The sequence below is a fragment of the Alosa pseudoharengus genome, unplaced genomic scaffold (genome assembly GCF_046254945.1).
Source record: "Alosa pseudoharengus isolate Yale_2024_CS ecotype anadromous, Long Island Sound unplaced genomic scaffold, YU_APseudo_1.1 YU_APseudo_1.1_scf_10, whole genome shotgun sequence".
Classification (NCBI taxonomy): domain Eukaryota; kingdom Metazoa; phylum Chordata; class Actinopteri; order Clupeiformes; family Clupeidae; genus Alosa; species Alosa pseudoharengus.
The window spans coordinates 40,393,986-40,412,984 of NW_027468565.1; the positions used below are offsets into that span (position 1 = coordinate 40,393,986).

The 18,999-nt window shown below is 37.7% G+C and overlaps 1 protein-coding gene across 1 annotated transcript; it reads left to right on the forward strand.

Annotated features, from left to right (window-relative positions):
- Positions 1 to 3,156: 3,156 nt before the first annotated feature.
- On the forward strand, positions 3,157 to 10,942 carry LOC143141525 (galectin-2-like). The gene is made up of 5 exons (XM_076302424.1): positions 3,157 to 3,263; positions 9,478 to 9,653; positions 9,843 to 9,922; positions 10,247 to 10,409; positions 10,730 to 10,942. The coding sequence occupies exons 2-5, from the start codon at positions 9,558 to 9,560 to the stop codon at positions 10,874 to 10,876; spliced, it is 486 nt and encodes a 161-aa protein (XP_076158539.1). The 5' UTR covers positions 3,157 to 3,263; positions 9,478 to 9,557; the 3' UTR covers positions 10,877 to 10,942.
- Positions 10,943 to 18,999: the final 8,057 nt, after the last annotated feature.

An 18,999-nucleotide genomic window follows, 5' to 3' on the forward strand; every position in this document is an offset into this window, starting at 1 on the left:
CTACACGAAGCACATGATATGCTGAGTCGACTGAAATGCATTCCATTCAGATAGCTAGGTGGATACCAGGCTCATAATTCACTTGTATTCGCAAAACGAAATGTGAAGCAACATGTCATTGCATACTTCCATTTTCAAAGCAATGAAGGTTGCTTAAAACAACTTAACATTGTGCATATTATTGTTAATATTGTGCTATCAATGTAACTCAAACAAATAAGGCTTGTAAACAAGAGCTGGCAAAAGGGCATTATGACAACGTAAAGATCAATGCTCTTAAAGTGACAGTGCACCATTTATAAGTAAAACAGCATTTCTTCAGAAATTAATGTTTAAAAATACACATTAATGGTCTGTAAATATTAGGCCTTTTATTTTACTTGATGTGTTTGAGTTATCATTTAAATGTCACTCACTTAAAGCCACTCACTTAGGGCACCGAAATGGCCAGCAGGCCACCATCTTGACATGTCTTTATTAAAGGAACCGTATGTAAAAATTGTATTTCAATTCATCATAAAATTGCCCTGATATGTCACTAGACATTAAGAAATCATGTTCATTTCAAATACTTATATCACTGACAACAGTAGTCTGGCCAGGATATTGTCATTTAAAAAGTGAAGTTGCAGCCCTCAACTGATGTTGATGTTGTCATGTTGTGTTTTGGCCTAATGCGCCACCCTCCACCTATCTACTTATCACAAAGTCAGTAGTGTTTCGTCATCCGGTTGCCAACTCTGCCAGTCAGAGGGGAGGGGAGGGGAAGGGGATACACCGCTCTACAGTAATTTGAAAGTGATTGTAGTACCTGTTTTGGCCACAATCTATACGGTTCCTTTAAGCTTTGATTTACAATATAGTAGGCTCTCTATTGATTTTAATGAGTAGGCCTAGGCCTTAAAGTTACAGTATTTCTATCACAATTTACCAGACTTTTACCTTTTGTCGGTTTTTAACAAAATTCTGACTATGATTGTTCCTTGTATTGCATTATGAGCACTGTGCCTATTGCATTCTACTGTTGCCTTAAGCCTAGCTCAGTCATTATGCTATACCACATCTCCCTCCATTGGAAGAGCAAGCTGCATTGAGCGTAATAAACTGCATTTAGAATGGCAAATCCATATTTCTAGATATTTTGGTGAAAGTAACTTAAAAGTAATGCAATAGTAGTGTAATGCCTTACAATTCAGAGACAGTAATATTATAATGTAACAAATTACTTTGAAATGACAGTAATAAGTAATGCATAGTACATTACGATTTTGAAGTAACTTGCCCAACACTGGCAAAACTGTATCAGACCGGTGTAACGTTGGTAAATCTTCCATTGCACAGAATGATTTTTGTAGCATGTGCAACAAATGACAGTCGAAAGATACAATTACAGTGCTGCTATCAATTTGCTTGGTATAACCGCATTTATAGTTTTCTACAAATGCAATCAATCAAATTGGCCTCCATCACTCAACCAACGCTAACGGTAACATTGCCTAGGTCCTTATTGATATTATAAGATTAACGTACCTGCAGTAAAAACCAAGCATGTCCGATAAACATCCTCAGATTTATTTCGGCTTCAAGAAGAAATGGGAATTACATTTCATGTGAACATCATCCTATCCTTATTAGACGTTCTCTGCGGTAAACTATAGTCCTTGTAGGAAGCGTCCATTGTTATTCCAACCCACGTTTAACTTCCAACAAAATTACGTCTCACTGCAACGATGCGCCATCTAGTGGACAAACGACTACTTATCGCCAATACTGGAAATGCAGCCATGATGATGATGATGAATATTTATTTTGGCTTTCTTTTAATCCTACTGAATTTGTAATTATGTATCGGCCGTTCTAATACCGATAGTATGAGGGTGCCTGTGTGTGTGTGCATGTGTATATGTGTGCACCGCCATCTACAGGCCAATGAGTGTACAGTCACTAAATGTACACATAATCTATTTTTTTAAAGACCCCCCCATGGATGAAATTCTACGAAACTTGGCATACCCCCAGAGAATGCCAGGTCAATCATACACATAAAATGTGGTGCAGTTCTGAACATCTTAACTGAAGATAGGGGCGATTAAAGCAGAATAATATTGCATTTTCATTTTTTACCGGGGGAGTGCAAATCACAAATGAGTGATTATGGGCCAGATTGATGTGGGCCCTTGAGACCAACATACCATAAAAGATTCTTCATCCTCGGTGCCACGGTTCAGGTAGTTATTTAGGAAAAACTGCTTTTTTTGCGGTTCGGGGGGCCCAGCACGGGGGGGGGGGGGGGGGGAGTGGACCCCGGGGACGAAACAAAATTTTTCCGTAAAAGTCTAGTGGGGCTACATACCCACCAAATTTCATGTGCCCCGGTGGTTCGGTGTCCCGGGTATCGTTGACCAAAAATTCAGGAAGTAGATGACGAAAAAAAAAAAAAAAAAACTTTGACAATCCCTATATGACCGCTTCGCTAGCGGCGGTCATAATAAATGTAACTTATGTGCAACATTATGTGCTACATTTTGTTACATTCTACTGTCTAATTAAATTACATTTACTAATCAGAATGTTGTTTTTTTTTTTAATTTATTTTATTTTTTTATTTTATTTAAATGACACACAAAGTACACAGTGACAACAATTAACATACACATAGACATATACATGACAAAGTTCACCTGTTCACAGAGCTATCTAAGCTTAACTAGCTGTATTGAGCAGCAACACGTACACAATCATTACAAAGAGCAGACATAGTAGTAACAACATTCATCGGCTAAGGAATCAGCGTTGCAAATACTGCAAAAAGGGGGACCATGAGTCTTCATATGATGTCATGTTGTTTTTCAAAGATGCAGTAAGTTTTTCTAAATTTTAATGATTAGTTAAAAGATTGAGCCATTGATTTATAGAGATTTTTATTCTATTTTTCCAATTTAATAAAATAGTTTTTTTTGCAATAGTAAAAGCAATCAAGATAAAAGGCTTAACTGTCTTAACCCATTTAGGCCGGGAAAGCATTGGCGCATTTCTACCATTAAAGCCGGGAGCGCTGTTGCGTAATTCTACCATTGAGGCCGGGAAAGCGTATACGTCAATTTCCGCGTATAAGGTTGTTTTTTGCACCAATTGTCGGCCTCTGGGCCAATGAAATGCATCAGAATAGACACGAGGGAGTGTCGTCATGTTCCTCGTGACATTGTTTTGAAATTTCTTCGAGCAAAGCATGGAGGACTTTGATAGCGAGGAGATTTCGGAAGGTATGATTTTGAGGAGATTCTCGGCTTCGATGACATTATTGCTGATGACTTTGAACGCGCTCTCCCCTCCCTAATGTTGCCTGCTTTTGACATAGCCCTGGTAGGCTACAAAACTTGTACCCTACTGATTCTGTTTGTCTAATTGATGGATTTAACCCCGATTCGGATTAGGCTACACCTGCTTTTAAAAGGCGGAACATCACTGCAAAACGTGCGCTGCATTATGTAGCCACTCTGCGTCTTTTTATGTGCACGTTCACATTAAATCCATTTCACTAACGTTATCGTAGAGAATACCGTAAAGTTTTATTTTGAGCACTTTCTAGGTCTCACTCATTGGATCAAAATAACAGAAATAGCGAACTCCAAGTTATGGTAGGGTAAGTTAAGATATAAGCACATAGCCCGTTAAACATGACCAAGGAAAAAGTCAATGGGACAACACACAATGCCACGGTAACATACCTAGGCTATGGAATTGAGAATGAAAGCTAATTACTTTCACGTTTTTTCTCAAAGTGACAGGCACTCAATTATATCTACATATCACCACTGTAATGTCATTAAAGACAAGTGCAATAGTTTAAAAATCAATATGTATTCAAATTACTGAATATTTTTAGCTATAAGTAATTATGCAGATCATAATTAAAATATATAAAGTTTATGAATTCAAAATATGAAATAGAAACATGACAAGCCATCATTTTGTGTGTGTATGGAGGGTTGAGCAGAGACTAGGATCACCACTACTGTGAATAATCACACAGTATTCATTATTACTGATAAGTGTCAAGGTGGTGGTGGCCCCAATTTGCCTATGTTTTTGTAATATAATAAACACAGTTACACTTTTTTAAACTATTTCAGCTTGTGTAGGCCTATCAGAACATACCAATAATACATATAACCAGGCAGTAGATGTCAACCAGAATGACAAGCTGTAGAAAATGCACTGGTTTCTGATAAAATAGTGCTGTTCCTGCACTGACACATTACATGTTTTATTTTTGTGAAGGTGTAACTAAATAAACCCAATTTCTTAGCAAAGCCACAGGTATAAGCTCTCAAATACTTTTTACATTTTGTTCCTATCTGCTACAGAGGCTGAGAAATCAATCATTAAGTAGGCGTTGACACAATTGCTGAATTTCCAGAAAAACTTCAGGTTTTAGGGGGTTTTCTGAAATCGCCCTTAGGTTTTACAGGCATTTTTTCCAGGCATTTTAGGCCTAAATGGGTTAATGACATCTAAGTTAGACAAGTCACCAAGGAGTACAATAATGGGGCATAAGGGGATGTCATAGTTCAGTATTTCAGATAGTATTTTGATCACTTCTGTCCAAAAGGAGTTGATGCATATACAGTCCCAGAGAGCATGGAAATAATCATCAATCGAATCTGGACAGTGTAGACATTTATTATTTTGACTAAAGCCCATCTGGTAGAGTTGCTTCGTAGTTATATGGGCTCTATGTAGGACTTTATATTGGATCAGCTGAACTTTAGAATTACAAGACATAGAAAATGTATTGGTACATATTTTTTGCCAGTTCAAGTCTCTAGGTAGATTCTTTATGTCCTTAGACCATTTATGTATGGGGATTGACACAGCTTCTTCGTTAGATGTTAACAAGTTGTAAATTTGCAAAAGTTTTTTCTTTGGCTTTATGTAGCACAGTTTGTCGTATAAAAGATATATGTATTCGAAAAAGCACTGATTTGGAATATTGAATTTCTCTTGAATCTGCTTAAAGGACATAAAGAACCCATTATTAAATAAATGCCCCAATTCCGTTACCCCTTCCCTCTTCCATTTTGGCATTAAAAGGGGTTTATTGTTCACAAGAAACATGTGGTTGTTCCACAGTGGGGTGTGTGTGGAAACTGAGAAGTTAGACTTGAGGATTTCATTTGTCTTCCACCATGCTTGTAATGATGTACTGATTGTACAACTACCGTAACCTATAGATTTTTTAATGGTTTTATCCATAAATAGAGGGTTCTGCAGTCTTGGCCCTTGAGTTAACATATTTTCTATATCTAACCAGGGAGGATTGTCAAACTTAATCCAATGGCAAACATGTAGGATCTGATGTGATAAAAAATAATAATGAAAGTTTGGGGCTCCAAGTCCTCCCCTGTGTTTTGGCCTCTGAAGCGAGCTTAGGCTGATTCGTGCTTTACCCCCTTTCCAGTAAAATCTGGTGATGGCACTATTAAGGGAGGAGAACCATCCAGAGGGAGGAGTAACAGGGATCATGGAAAAAAGATAGTTTACTCTCGGAAGGATATTCATTTTGACGGTGGAAACTCGTCCGAGTAGGGATAATGGCAACTTAGTCCACCTTTCAAGGCTATCTTTGATGTCCTGCAGGAGGGGGTTATAATTAATCTTGAATAGATCATTCAGGTTAGAAGGTATTTGGATGCCGAGGTACTTAATTACTTTGGAAGGTTCTTTAAAAGGGAGATTCCACTCCTCAGCCTTCCAAACCATGTCTGCTGCGTCTGGTACCGACAATATTTCAGATTTTGACCAATTGATAGAATATCCTGACACATTGCCATAGTCTTTTATCAGCTTGTGGATCAGTGGGAGTGATGACGAGGGGTTGGTAATATATAGTAATATATAGTCTGCATAAAGACTTATTTTGTGGTGATAGGACTCAGATCTTATTCCTGATATCTTTCCACATTGTCTAATGCCAGCTGCTAGGGGTTCCATAAATAAAGCAAAAAGCATTGGGGATAGGGGGCATCCTTGCCGGGTGCCCCTTTGTAACTGGAATGGTTTGGAGATTACTCCATTGGTTATTACTGAGGCCTGTGGTGAGTTATAGAGTGTTTCTATCCAATTGATAAAATAGAGGGGGAAACCAAATTCTTTTAATGTTGCAAAAAGGAAGGACCATTCTACTCTGTCGAACGCCTTTTCAGCGTCGAGGGTGGCTATGATGAATGACGAGTTGGATTTAGTGAGGCTACTCCTGTGGGCATTCATTAGATTAAACAATCTTCGGGTGTTATCTGAAGATCGCCTTCCTTTAATGAAGCCTGTTTGGTCTAAATGTATTAAAGATGTGATTACTGACTCCGTTCTAGTTGCTATCACTTTGCTTATGATTTTAATATCTACATTAATCAATGATATAGGGCGATAATTGGAGCATTCGCTATGGTCTTTATGCGGCTTGGGAATCAGTGTGATATATGCCGTGTTCATATGATGAGGTATAGTACCCTTTTGTTGTATTTCAGCTACCATTTTAATAAAGAGTGGGGAAATCAAAGGCCAGAATTTTTCGTAAAATTCTGCCGGATAGCCATCAGGCCCTGGAGATTTATTACTGGGCATGAGATGGAGGGCTTTAGTGATTTCCTCTAATGAAAGAGGGCTCTCTAACTGCTCTGTTTGTATTTTAGACAGCTTGGGTAAAGCTATGTTCCCCAAGAAATCTTCTATCTCCTGAGTTGAGGCATCCTGCTCTGAGGTGTACAATTTTTTGTAGAATGATCTAAAGGTTTCATTAATCACCTCAGCCTTTGTAGATGGAGTACCAGATGCATCTATTATTGAGGATATGATTGACTTCTCATGTTGCTGTTTAATTTGATTGGCTAAAAGTTTGCCTGTCTTGTCTCCAAACTCAAAATGATGTTGTCTGAGCTTGAGACATACCGCTTCTGTTTTCTTGTTATATATGCTATTCAATTTATATTTCACATCCAATAACTCTTTATTTACTGATCTGTCAGGTGTCCTAGAAGATAGAATTTCCAGTCTCTTAATTTCTTTCAGTAGTTGTTGTTCCTCTGCCCTGTCTTTTTTCTTTTTATACGAGCAATATGAAATTATTCTTCCCCTCATGAACACCTTGGCAGTTTCCCACTATGTACATTAACTAATGTCAGGAGTGTCATTACAATACAAAAAAGAATCCCACTCAGATGCAAAATAATTATAAAATTCTTTATCACTCAGAAGTGAGGTGTTAAAACGCCACCTTGGAGGTGGGTAGGAGTGTTGGTCTGCCAAAAGGGTAATACTCACAGGACCATGATCTGAGATGATAATACTATGAATAGTTGAGTCTATAATATTGCATGCGCAAGAGTTATTAACCAAAAAATAATCTAGTCGGGAGAAACTATTATGAACAGTTGAATAGTAAGTGTATTCTTTAGAGGCATGGTTTTTCAGTCTCCACACATCAATCAATCCATTATCTAGCATGTATTGCTTAAGTGTTGAAGAAGAGTGATTCGTTTTCTGTCTGGTAGTCAGAATGTTGGTGATTACATCCATAGATTACATCTGAACAGAGAGGGTTAAAGCGGAGCAATCAAGGATCTTTGATCTGAACGCATTCACTCCTATAAAAAGCTTTGAAGAATATCAAATCATTTGCATTTCTTTGCTGCTTTTCAACGTCTGCATTCTCCATTAATTTGGCAGCACGCATTCACATGGTGACCTGAACCATCTTTTCTCGTTGCACTACCTTACTTACCTTACTAATCTACATTGTCTGCCTTTTGCACAGGGTGTATTTTACTTGTGTCTGGTTTAGTAATAAAAGTACATTCTCCGTTTATTACTGTCTGTGACGGAGGTTGGGAACTCCAGGATAAAGGTTTGACTGAGTGGCAAGATATGGATTGCGATTTCCGGTCAGAGAATTCACGGACACAGATCCACTGTTTATCTTCTTTAATCTTCACAGTTTCGTAACTTGAGTTGACAACAATGTTTTGTATGTGTCCATCTGATATGTTTAGTATATGTATGTAATTGTGTGTGTGGTTTCTGAAATGAAATAAGGAATAAACGTGGATTACTAACACAGCCATTAATGTTGTGCATGAAATTCCTGATTACCATTACAATTCAATTAATTGCCACTAGATAGCCACTAGTGTATAAGGAATGACCAGACTGCTAGTACACTCGTGAACACAAGGTATTAAGTGATTAACTTGCCATTGCTACGTTGTTAAGCATATTAATGCAACACAGTTAATGTCAATGTTAACAGACATTACTAGGATACTTCAACACATGGACAAATGATAATTAAGTAGATGAAGTGGTAAGCTAACATGTTAGTTAACTAGACTAGCTAGACTAGCCACAAGAACACAGGATATGGCTTTACTAATAGCCTATTGTATGCAAACGTACAAAATACACCAAGTTAACAAGCTAACGGGTTCACATTCCGGTGACCTAATGATAAAATAAAGTAGGTAACTTATACATTCTGCATTTACGCACACAGGAAATAGGTACATTGTTATTCACGGTTTTAGAGAGACAACTGCAACAACGGCAAAACGAGGGAAAGTAAAATGGGGGGAGGGGGAGTCGATACTTGATGTCATCACTTCGTCTCTCCTATCACAGGCTTTCTCACACTGTCTATATTTGTAGTATATTGCATTCTCTATGACTTACTTCATCTACTGTGTTTTGTCTGCATTGTATTATGAAGGCTAGTATAGGCTGCTTTCTGTACTGCTAGAGAGACATAGTTCCCTGTGTGCGTAAACATCGGCCATTAAAGCACAATTCTGATCTAATTCGTCTACAGATGATTTACCAAGTCTTTATAGGATAATTCTTTTGAAGAACATTCAATTTATTTGTTTTTCAGCCTGGGCTCTCAAATAGTGTTGTGTGTTATTGTATCGTCAACTGTTGGTATTTCAACTATATTATCATATCATAAAATTGAGTTGCATAATAATGTTTTTTGCCATTGCACAGGGTCTAAAATGATCCCTTACCATTCCACAACTGCTGGATGGCAAGAAATTTTCTTTAACTGAACGAAAGTAAAACTGATATAATTATTTTTGTACCATTGCCAGCCATTGTTTTATGTTTGTTTGTAAGCACTTTAGTTCAACTCAGTTGTTTTTAAATGTGCTATAGAAATAAAGTTGACTTGAAAATATACATTTTTCACTGAAAATATTTTAAAAAAATCTGCTGGAACCAAGAGGGTTTCACCACATCGATATTCACACCCTATCTGAGCCAATCCTTTCAAGGAAAGTCTGGTCAAATAGCATTGATGTGAGGTGACTGAAATGATTAACGAGATTTAATCACTCAAGCTATCAGCCACTATGTGAAAGCAGCAAGGAGGTATGCAGTCAGATAAAACTTGAAAGTGTCTCTATTTTATCTTCCCAATGTGTTCAGGGCTGAAGCATGGAGCAGCTGACCTGGTGGTGGGGGATTGCAACTCTAATCATGTGTGTTCATAGGAACATTGATAGGTCATGTATAAAAGCAGTGAAACATCAGCTCTACCAAACCACAAAGGACACCCTCTCAGCCAGCTGCATTGTACTGCTGAACACATCCTGAAAAACATGGTAAGCGTATTGTAAGCTTCTGAAATAAATTGTTAATTTGTAATGTATAGGTTTGATAGTTGGAGGTTATATGATATGGTTCATTTGTAATGTATAGGTTTGATATAGTTGGAGGTTATACATTTGTAATGTTTGATTAGTTGGAGGTTATATGATGGTTCTCAATGTCTTTTATTTCTGTCTGTGCAGGAGTGTGAGCTAAAAAATATTGTACTGAGATCAGGAGATCAACTGAAAATACAGGGGATAATCGTCAGTGATGCAAACAGGTACGGAGACAATAGATAAGCAGTAAAATACCAATGTTAAAATGTTGGAATGTTAGTAAGAAGACAGCTGGATATTACAATAAATAAGCAGTTAAATACCAATGTTAAAATGTTGGAATGTTATTGAGAAGACAGCTGGATATTATAATAAATAAGCAAAGTAAAATACTAATGTTAAAATGTTGGAGTGTTATTGAGAAGACAGCTGGATATTATAGTGTTGTTACAATGTTATTGAGAAGACATAGGTACATTTTAAATTGTGTTGATTCTTTGATCAGTGGCTTGGCTATGTTTTTGTTAATATGATTTGTTGTCGGACAGGTTCCAGATTGATCTTGGTACTGATAAGGATAACCTAGCCATGCACTTCAACCCACGCTTCAGAAATGAGGCTGTGATTGTCTGCAACTCCAAGCATGAAAGTACCTGGGGAAATGAGGAAAGGCATGACAGAAACCCCTTCCACCCAGGCACAACAGTGAAGGTATGGAGAATGAAAGAGAATATGATCTGTTTTACTTCATCAGGCACAACTTTGAATGATTTCCGTATACTATACTTTATATTTCACAGAAGCTGTAATGTTGAGCCTGCAGCAGTGCAGTAAAGAACTCGTGCCTATATGGTTTAGAGTGAAAGTTATAGGCCTACAGTTTCATTCTTTATATCAGTTGCAATTGAATAACTGAATAATGGAAATATTTGAAAATATTTAAATATCATGACCTGTATTTTATGTATGAGTTATTTGTTATAATTTCTTATTTTAGGTAATAATTTGTCTTACTTGTTTTCTTAATGTAGGTTAGAGTTAAGTTGGCTGGCAACCTGTTTGAGGTGGAACTTCCTGATGGAGAGGAGATCCAATTCCCTAATAGAAAAGGCCTGGATGTCATCACTTATGTTAGGGTTAAAGGGGATTTTAAACTCACCTCTTTCAAGATCTATTGATTTTATTGTATCATACCAAGATGTCTCAGATATTGTGGCAAAAACGCAGCGCAACAATAAAGTGCTTTTTTCTCCCGCTACACTGTCTGAGTCTCTGTGGATACATAAGTTGATGCGAATGTGGATATATAAGTTGATGCGAATGTGGATATATAAGTTGATGTGAATGTGGATATATAATGCTGTATTCACTACTCCTCAGCTTCTAGCATTTTATACTCTGTGACTCTTAATAATATAGATGTTTGGCTACAGAACTGCTTTTTTGTTACAGTATACCGAGTCATGGGCCATGTGATGCTTTTTGTATTACACCCTAGGGCATGTTTCTCAAATGATCTGAAGTGATAGACCTAAACAGTTAACAATTAATGCAAGATAGGTCCTTCAGTAAACAGCAAATACAGATACAAGTCTTTCATCCCAAAATATATAAACAGTAAACTTCTCAACTTTGCTCAATGTGATGCCAGAACTTATTGGTGGATAGGAATGTATGGCATTTATATGGCTGTAGCAAATAGCAATTTCTGGCTACTGACTCAAACAAAGTCTCAATCCTTATTCTTCTGGATTTGAGTGCGGCATTTGACACCATTGATCATAGCATCCTAATTCACCGCCTTGCGAAGTGGGTGGGTCTCTCTGATAATGCTCTAAACTGGTTTCAAACCTACATTACTGGCAGAGATTTTTATATCAGTCTAGGAGATCATGTATCTGAAAAACATGACTTGCCTTTTGGTGTGGCCCAGGGGAGCTGCCTTGGTCCCCTGCTATTTTCCCTATATGCTTCCGTTGGGAAACGTCATAAGTCAGCATAATGTAAACTTCCACAGCTACGCAGATGATACCCAATTGTATATTTCTGTGGAGCCAACTAACCCAGATGGCCTTTGCTCCCTCACTGCATGCCTAACCTCCATTACTCAGTGGATGAGCAAAACATTTTTGAAACTAAATGATGACAAAACAGAGGTACTTTTGGTTAGACCAAAACTAAAGCGAGATATTGTTCTTAGTAATCTGGGGAACTTGGCGCATCAGGTCAAACCAAAAGTAACAAGCCTCGGTGTCATCTTAGATGCAGAGTTAAGTTTTAAGCCCCATATTAGTAAAGTTACTCAGACAGCCTATTTCCACTTGAGAAACATTGCCAAAGTGCGGCCCTTTTTAACTCAACAAGATGCAGAAAAAATAATTCACGCCTTTATCACTAGCAGGTTAGACTACTGCAATGCACTTTTCACTGGTCTTCCCAAAAAACATCTAAAGAAATTGGCACTCATACAGAACTCTGCGGCTAGACTTTTAACTCCAAGAAGAGAGAACACATCACCCCTGTGTTGGCTGAACTGCACTGGCTCCCTATTTCCTATAGAATTGATTTTAAGGTTATGTTAATTACTTACAAAGCTCTGAATGGCATAGCACCTTCATATATCTCTGAGCTTTTAATATCTTATCAACCACAAAGGAAACTTAGATCATCCAATTCTAATCTTTTAATCGTACCCAAAGTGTTCCACAAACAAAGTGGAGAAGCTGCTTTTATCCATTATGCCCCCAAACTATGGAACACCCTGCCTCTGTACATCAAGCAGGCGAGTTCAGTAAATATTTTTTAAAAAGATCTGAAAACATACCTGTACAGGAAAGCTTTTAGTTAACTCATCTTATCCTGTAAGACTACTTTTTCAGATTATTCTACATCTGCTGCTATTGGAGGGCACAGCCAGCCAGAAGCAGATGGGCTCCCCCTATTAAGTCAGGTTCTGCTCAAGGTTTCTTCCTGGAATATGGGAGTTTTTCCTTGCCACAGTTGCCATATGGCGTGCTTGTGCGGGGTGGGTTAAGGCTGCCAGTCTTATGACATGTCATTTTCTATATTTTTGATATGTTGCTGAGTGGATCATAAACAGCCCCAGCAATGAAGAAAAGTGATTGATGACTGACTATTATTGTGTTACATGCTTCAAATGTAAAGCACTTTGAGCTGCATTCTGTGTATGAAAGGTGCTATACAAATAAAGCTTATTATGAGTCAATGAGATTAATTGCACCATGGAAGTATGGATTGAACAGTGCGCCCTCTAGTGACATTTAAAGTGTTCTGCAGGTTGTCTAAAAAGTACATTGTTACAAGTTACAAGTTGTAGGCTATAGCCTATATGTATAATGTTTCTCATGCATTCATTCGATTAGTCAATTCAAAGTCAATTTATTAGCACATTTTATGCAACAGGGTTGACCCAAAGTGCTTTACAAATGATTACATAAGAGTAGTAGCAAAATAACAAATAATAATACAATACGCTACAGAATTCAAAATACCTACATAAGAAATAAAATAAAGAGTACATGAAACAATAATAAAGCAGTGGTAATAGTGATAAACATGTAGTAGTGGAGGTGTGCACATCCCCACCGGTGAGGTGCAGGGCAAATGGAACTAGAACTGCAAAGGAATGAAATGCCCGCACTCTGCTAAAACTCCCATATATTTAATGTTGCAACGTTGCAACATTAAATATATGGGAGTTTTAGCAGAGTGCGGGCATTTCATTCCTTTGCAATAGTGATAAACACACACACATACACACACATATATAAATGAAATAAAGATTATGTTGGAAGATACAGTCAAATGAACTCAAGTGAAGGGGGGAAATAAAAGGTTTGATTTATAGTGTTAATAATGAAATAAATAGGCAAATAGGCAAATTTTTATTTTTAAATAAAAATAAGAATGGATTTAAGAAATTATATTAGTAAATTATAATAGTATAGTTTTTATAGTATATTTAGTATTTAGTATTTTAGTATCATGTTTATCTTTTACTTCCGTGCACGCGCAAGGAAACCAGAAGGAGCACATCACCGGGGCAGATATAGAGCTGCACAGTCCCGCCCACAGCCGATGCCGGATGTAAAAATTCAATGCAATTTCTCCATTGACAATTGCGGTGTAAGCCATAAAAACTTAACTGCACGTGGTAGACTTAAAACCAGCTACGGTTGTACTAAGCGATTGTATATGCTCCTAGACACCAAGAGTTTGTGGGGCTCTAACCTTGTTTTGAGATAAATGCCTTTTTTTCGCGATCTCTTGGATAAGTACTTCATTACCCACAATCCCACAGTGATGCCTCTGATTGGTGGAAAGGCCGTTATGGTCATAGTTTGAAACTTTCTCAGCGAAAAATATTGAAAAAGATGGCGGAGTCTTTTACTGTCTATGGCGAAAATCTTAATGTGATTAAAAACTTTCTTGACGAATATTGGTACTTGTATCAACAAGGATTGGGGTTTATACATCACACGAACTTAGTCAGGGCCAATACACTATCAAATAGACCACTGTAAATGTTAGTTTAAACACTCAAACTTTTCAGGTAGAACTAGCCGACAGGCTAACCTTTAGCATTTCCGACATTGTATGTCATCATATTTCTATGGTATGTCATTACATAACGCAGCTAACATTAGCCTACATGCTGCAACACAGGTATGAAATATATTACGTTTTATTGAGTGTCCAAAGGGGTGAAAGCCACTTTAAATCGGGTCACATTATTGACTGTTGTGTGTCCGAGAGTCAGTTTGTGGGTTTTGTAAGGGCCAGCATGAGGGACAAGACCTACAAAGTTGTGGTGAGTTAAGCAGGGAGGTTGGTAACGAATGCTGCTAGCAGTGCTAGTTAACATTAGCTAGGCTACTGTAGCCTTCATACTGTATGATTCATACAGGGTTGCCAACTTTGGGTGATTGGCTGGAGTGAGATTTTGTGAAGTCATAGTGCGTGTGCGTTACATTTTTCCCTAAACCTAATTTTAAAAATGTCTGTCCCCTGACTTTTTTGATATGTACAGTATAATCCCTGATTTAAGTTTCTTCAAAATGTACAATTAAATTATTGATTGCACTTGAAAACAAGACCAGTGTTTTAACCCCGTGGCATGGAAGGATTATGAGCCACTGGGCCCCTGGGCACAGACATGAAAAGGGCCCACCTGAAAAAGGTAGTAGCTCAGTAGAAAAAAATGAAAAATAACCCCTTAAATGATTACTTCTGGCGAGTTTTGTGGAAAGAAATGGACAGATTGAGACTTATGAATGTGTGTATGAGTGTACGTATGTATCAGGGATGGAAATAGCCTAAAATATTTTTTTCCACCTACCATTGTGGCTGGTGGATTCCAAAGTCTACCAGCCACTAGAGATACAGTATGAACATTTGATGAAAAATCATGACCAAAATGATTACGGTTATTGGTATTGCAATATGATTAAAATGTGCTGACTTTTCTTCTAAACCTACCATCAATGTTGGACAGAACTCATAATTGGCCTGCCCTTCATGCCCAGTAGCAACAAATCTAAAGGTCAACAGAACAGCTATAGTGTCATAAAAGTGGTGTGGCTCCTTTAAGACCCAATCCACTGGTGTGAATTCTGGAGCCATCCAACTTCTAACTCTATACTATCCTACATCATCTGATTTTAATATTATGTCTAGGCTACAGTATATTTAACATTTAACATTTATTTTCTATTTGGCCTGTTATGAAATTATGCATTGACCAATATAAGCACACTTTTTTAAGACACTTAAATGCATGCTTAGCATTTTGTGAAAACAAATCATTATGGCTACATCGACAAACTCTTAGCCATGAGCTATATCCTCTGATTTTAATATTTACACATATGTAGGTATTTAAGCACAGCTCAGTTTTAAGACACTTAAAGCCCAAAATTGGAGACCATATAGAAATTTGCTACCATTTCAAAACCGGATTACTCTGGAACGGCTTATTGTACAGGGGATTGCATTACACCTTTGTGTTAGGTAAGGTCTGCTGTTTATTCTGGTTTACGGTTTGTCATGTGTGGAACGAAAAGTTTGTGAGATATTCCTCCTATAGGAATTGAAATGAGCGCAGAGCTATAGTAGCCTAATATGATTATTTCTTGAAAGTTAATTTATTTTTCTCGCGAACCGTTTATCGCAGCAAATAGCGGCTATAGCACCTTATAAAAGATGAGAAAAAGTTATTTAATGTGATGTCTGTGAGGCTACTTCGCGAGTTCCATGAGTTCCGTAAAAGGTTCCGTGAAGGTGTCGCGGACCGGATTAAAATACCCTAGTCAGTGAATCAACAATCAGAGAAAACTGCGCTGAGAACGTTGTAGGCGGATATTAGACCTACCTGCTGTTGGTCTAGACATATGTACCGGTATACCTTAAACTCGTATCCTGTAATTTAGAAACAATGATGTGGGCTAGTCTAGTCATCAACAAAAAATGAACGGATTGCAAAAAAAAAAAGAATGGATTTGGCGTGACATTTCTTGAGTGTGCGTGAGAGCGTGAGATTGGTGCTGAAAGCGTGAGTGTCACGCCAGATGCGTGAGAGTTGGCAACCCTGTTCATATCAATCATTAACCTAGGAATACTTTGTGCATTTAATGAACAGTGTTGGGCAAGTTACTTCAAAATCGTAATGTACTATGCATTACTTATTACTGTCATTTAAAAGTAATTTGTTACATTATAATATTACTGTCTCTGAATTGTAAGGCATTACACTACTATTGCATTACTTTTAAGTTACTTTCACAAAAATATCTAGAAATATGGATTTGCCATTCTAAATGCAGTTTATTACGCTCAATGCAGCTTGCTCTTCCAATGGAGGGAGATGTAGTATAGCATAATGACTGAGCTAGGCTTAAGGCAACAGTAGAATGCAATAGGCGCAGTGCTCATAATGCAATACAAGGAACAATCATAGTCAGAATGTTAAAAACCGACAAAAGGTCAAAGTCTGGTAAATTGTGATAGAAATACTGTAACTTTAAGGCCTAGGCCTACTCATTAAAACCAATAGAGAGCCTACTATATTGTAAATCAAAGCTTAAAGGAACCATATGTAAGATTGTGGCCAAAACGGGTACTACAATCACTTTCAAATTACTGTAGAGCGGTGTATCCCCTTCCCCTCCCCTCTGACTGGCAGAGTTGGCAACCGGATGACGAAACACTACTGACTTTGTGATTAGTAGATAGGTGGAGGGTGGCGCATTAGGCCAAAACACAACATGACAACATCAACATCAGTTGAGGGCTGCAACTTCACTTTTTAAATGACAATATCCTGGCCAGACTACTGTTGTCAGTGATATAAGTATTTGAAATTGACATGATTTCTTAATGTCTATAGTGACATATCAGGGCAATTTTATGATTAATTGAAATACAATTTTTACATACGGTTCCTTTAATAAAGACATGTCAAGATGGTGGCCTGCTGGCCATTTCGGTGCCCTAAGTGAGTGGCTTTGAGTGAGTGACATTTAAATGATAACTCAAACACCTAAAGTAAAATAAAAGGCCTATTATTTACAGACCATTACTGTGTATTTTAAACATTAATTTCTGAAGAAATGCTGTTTTACTTATAAATGGTGCACTGTCACTTTAAGAGCATTGATCTTTACGTTGTCATAATGCCCTTTTGCCAGCTCTTGTTTACAAGCCTTATTTGTTTGAGTTACATTGATAGCACAATATTAACAATAATATGCACAATGTTAAGTTGTTTTAAGCAACCTTCATTGCTTTGGAAATGGAAGTATGCAATGACATGTTGCTTCACATTTCGTTTGTGAATTATGAGCCTGGTATCGACCTAGCTATCTGAATGGAATGCGTTTCAGTCGACTCAGCATATCATGTGCTTCATGTAGCCTAAATGCTTGGAAAACGAATGATTGAAGACCCACCAATTCTAGTACTATGTGGTGATTGAGAGAACCCAAAAGGTATCAAACTTGCATGTAACATCGTGTTAGTGCATTTTGACATTGTAAACGTTATTGATGAAGAGTGAAACGCAGTTTGCAGTAAAGCTACTATTCATTGGTTACATTTGGATGCCCCCTCTGTCCTTTGGTGCCCAATGCAAAGTGCGTGATGCGCGTGGTGGGAGCGGTGGCACTGCCAGGCTACACAATATTTTTCTGCATTTCTATCCCTTTATTCTCTTCAATTTAAGTTCACAGCACAAAGCTGACATGCACAACAGCATAGTTTGTGTTTTATCAAGAATCAAAAAGATTAGCGTGGCACTACTTTAGATGTTTACTTGTGCTATTTCGCGAGCTGAGAGATCTTTCGGTTTCGCACACAAAGTGCACTAACTATTATGTTCTTCATAGCCTTGTCTCTGACAAGCTGAAAATAATGAGCGTAGGCTTATGTCCATCCCGCAAATAGAGTCCGCCTGCGAGTCTGCTGCAGCCACAGTCATATTCAACCAGTATCAGGAGATAACGTTCTACTATTTTGCGCGATTTTTTCTCCTCTGTTGTTCTCGCTGGTGTTTGCGAATATGTATCAAAACAAAACAAGCGCTTAATTTTGGGTTAAACTGCATTTTAACGCGCGTTACTGAAGTTTGTACCGAGTAAATATTACCCGATTTTTTTTTTGTAATGCCTTACATTACCGCGTTACCGCAAACAGCAATATATTACAGTAATTACATTACTTTTGTAACGCATTACTCCCAACACTGTTAATGAACATTTTGTGTAATAATTCACGGCAAATTAATAAACTGAATATGGTGGTCCAAGAGCAGACCACCATGCACCAGTCCATGCACCAGCCCGACTGAGCAGTGATGACAGCATAGGATGAGTCAGGTAACGTTACGAAGCACTGCCGTTAACGTTAACCGCTTTCACACACACACGATATAAAATACACGATGATAAATATAAAATTCAATATCAAAACACTATTATTTACACGATTACTCCTGAAATAACTGCTATTAACTGCACATTCACTATATAAAAATCACTGTTTGGAGGAAAGGGTTCGTGTGTTGTCGCCGGTTGGAAATGATTTCGCGCTGGTTCGTGCATTGCTTATATATTATTCAGTGAGGCGCGGTGGTTTATGGGATGAGTAGTTCCTTCGCTCAGAAATGAAAATATGTACACAGTCTTGTACCTTTGACTTTTTTTGGATTTTCTCTTCGTTTTTTCACTCGAAATGATATGTTGTATGCTTATGAGTTATGCCGTAGCTGGTTAGTAGACATGCTGTA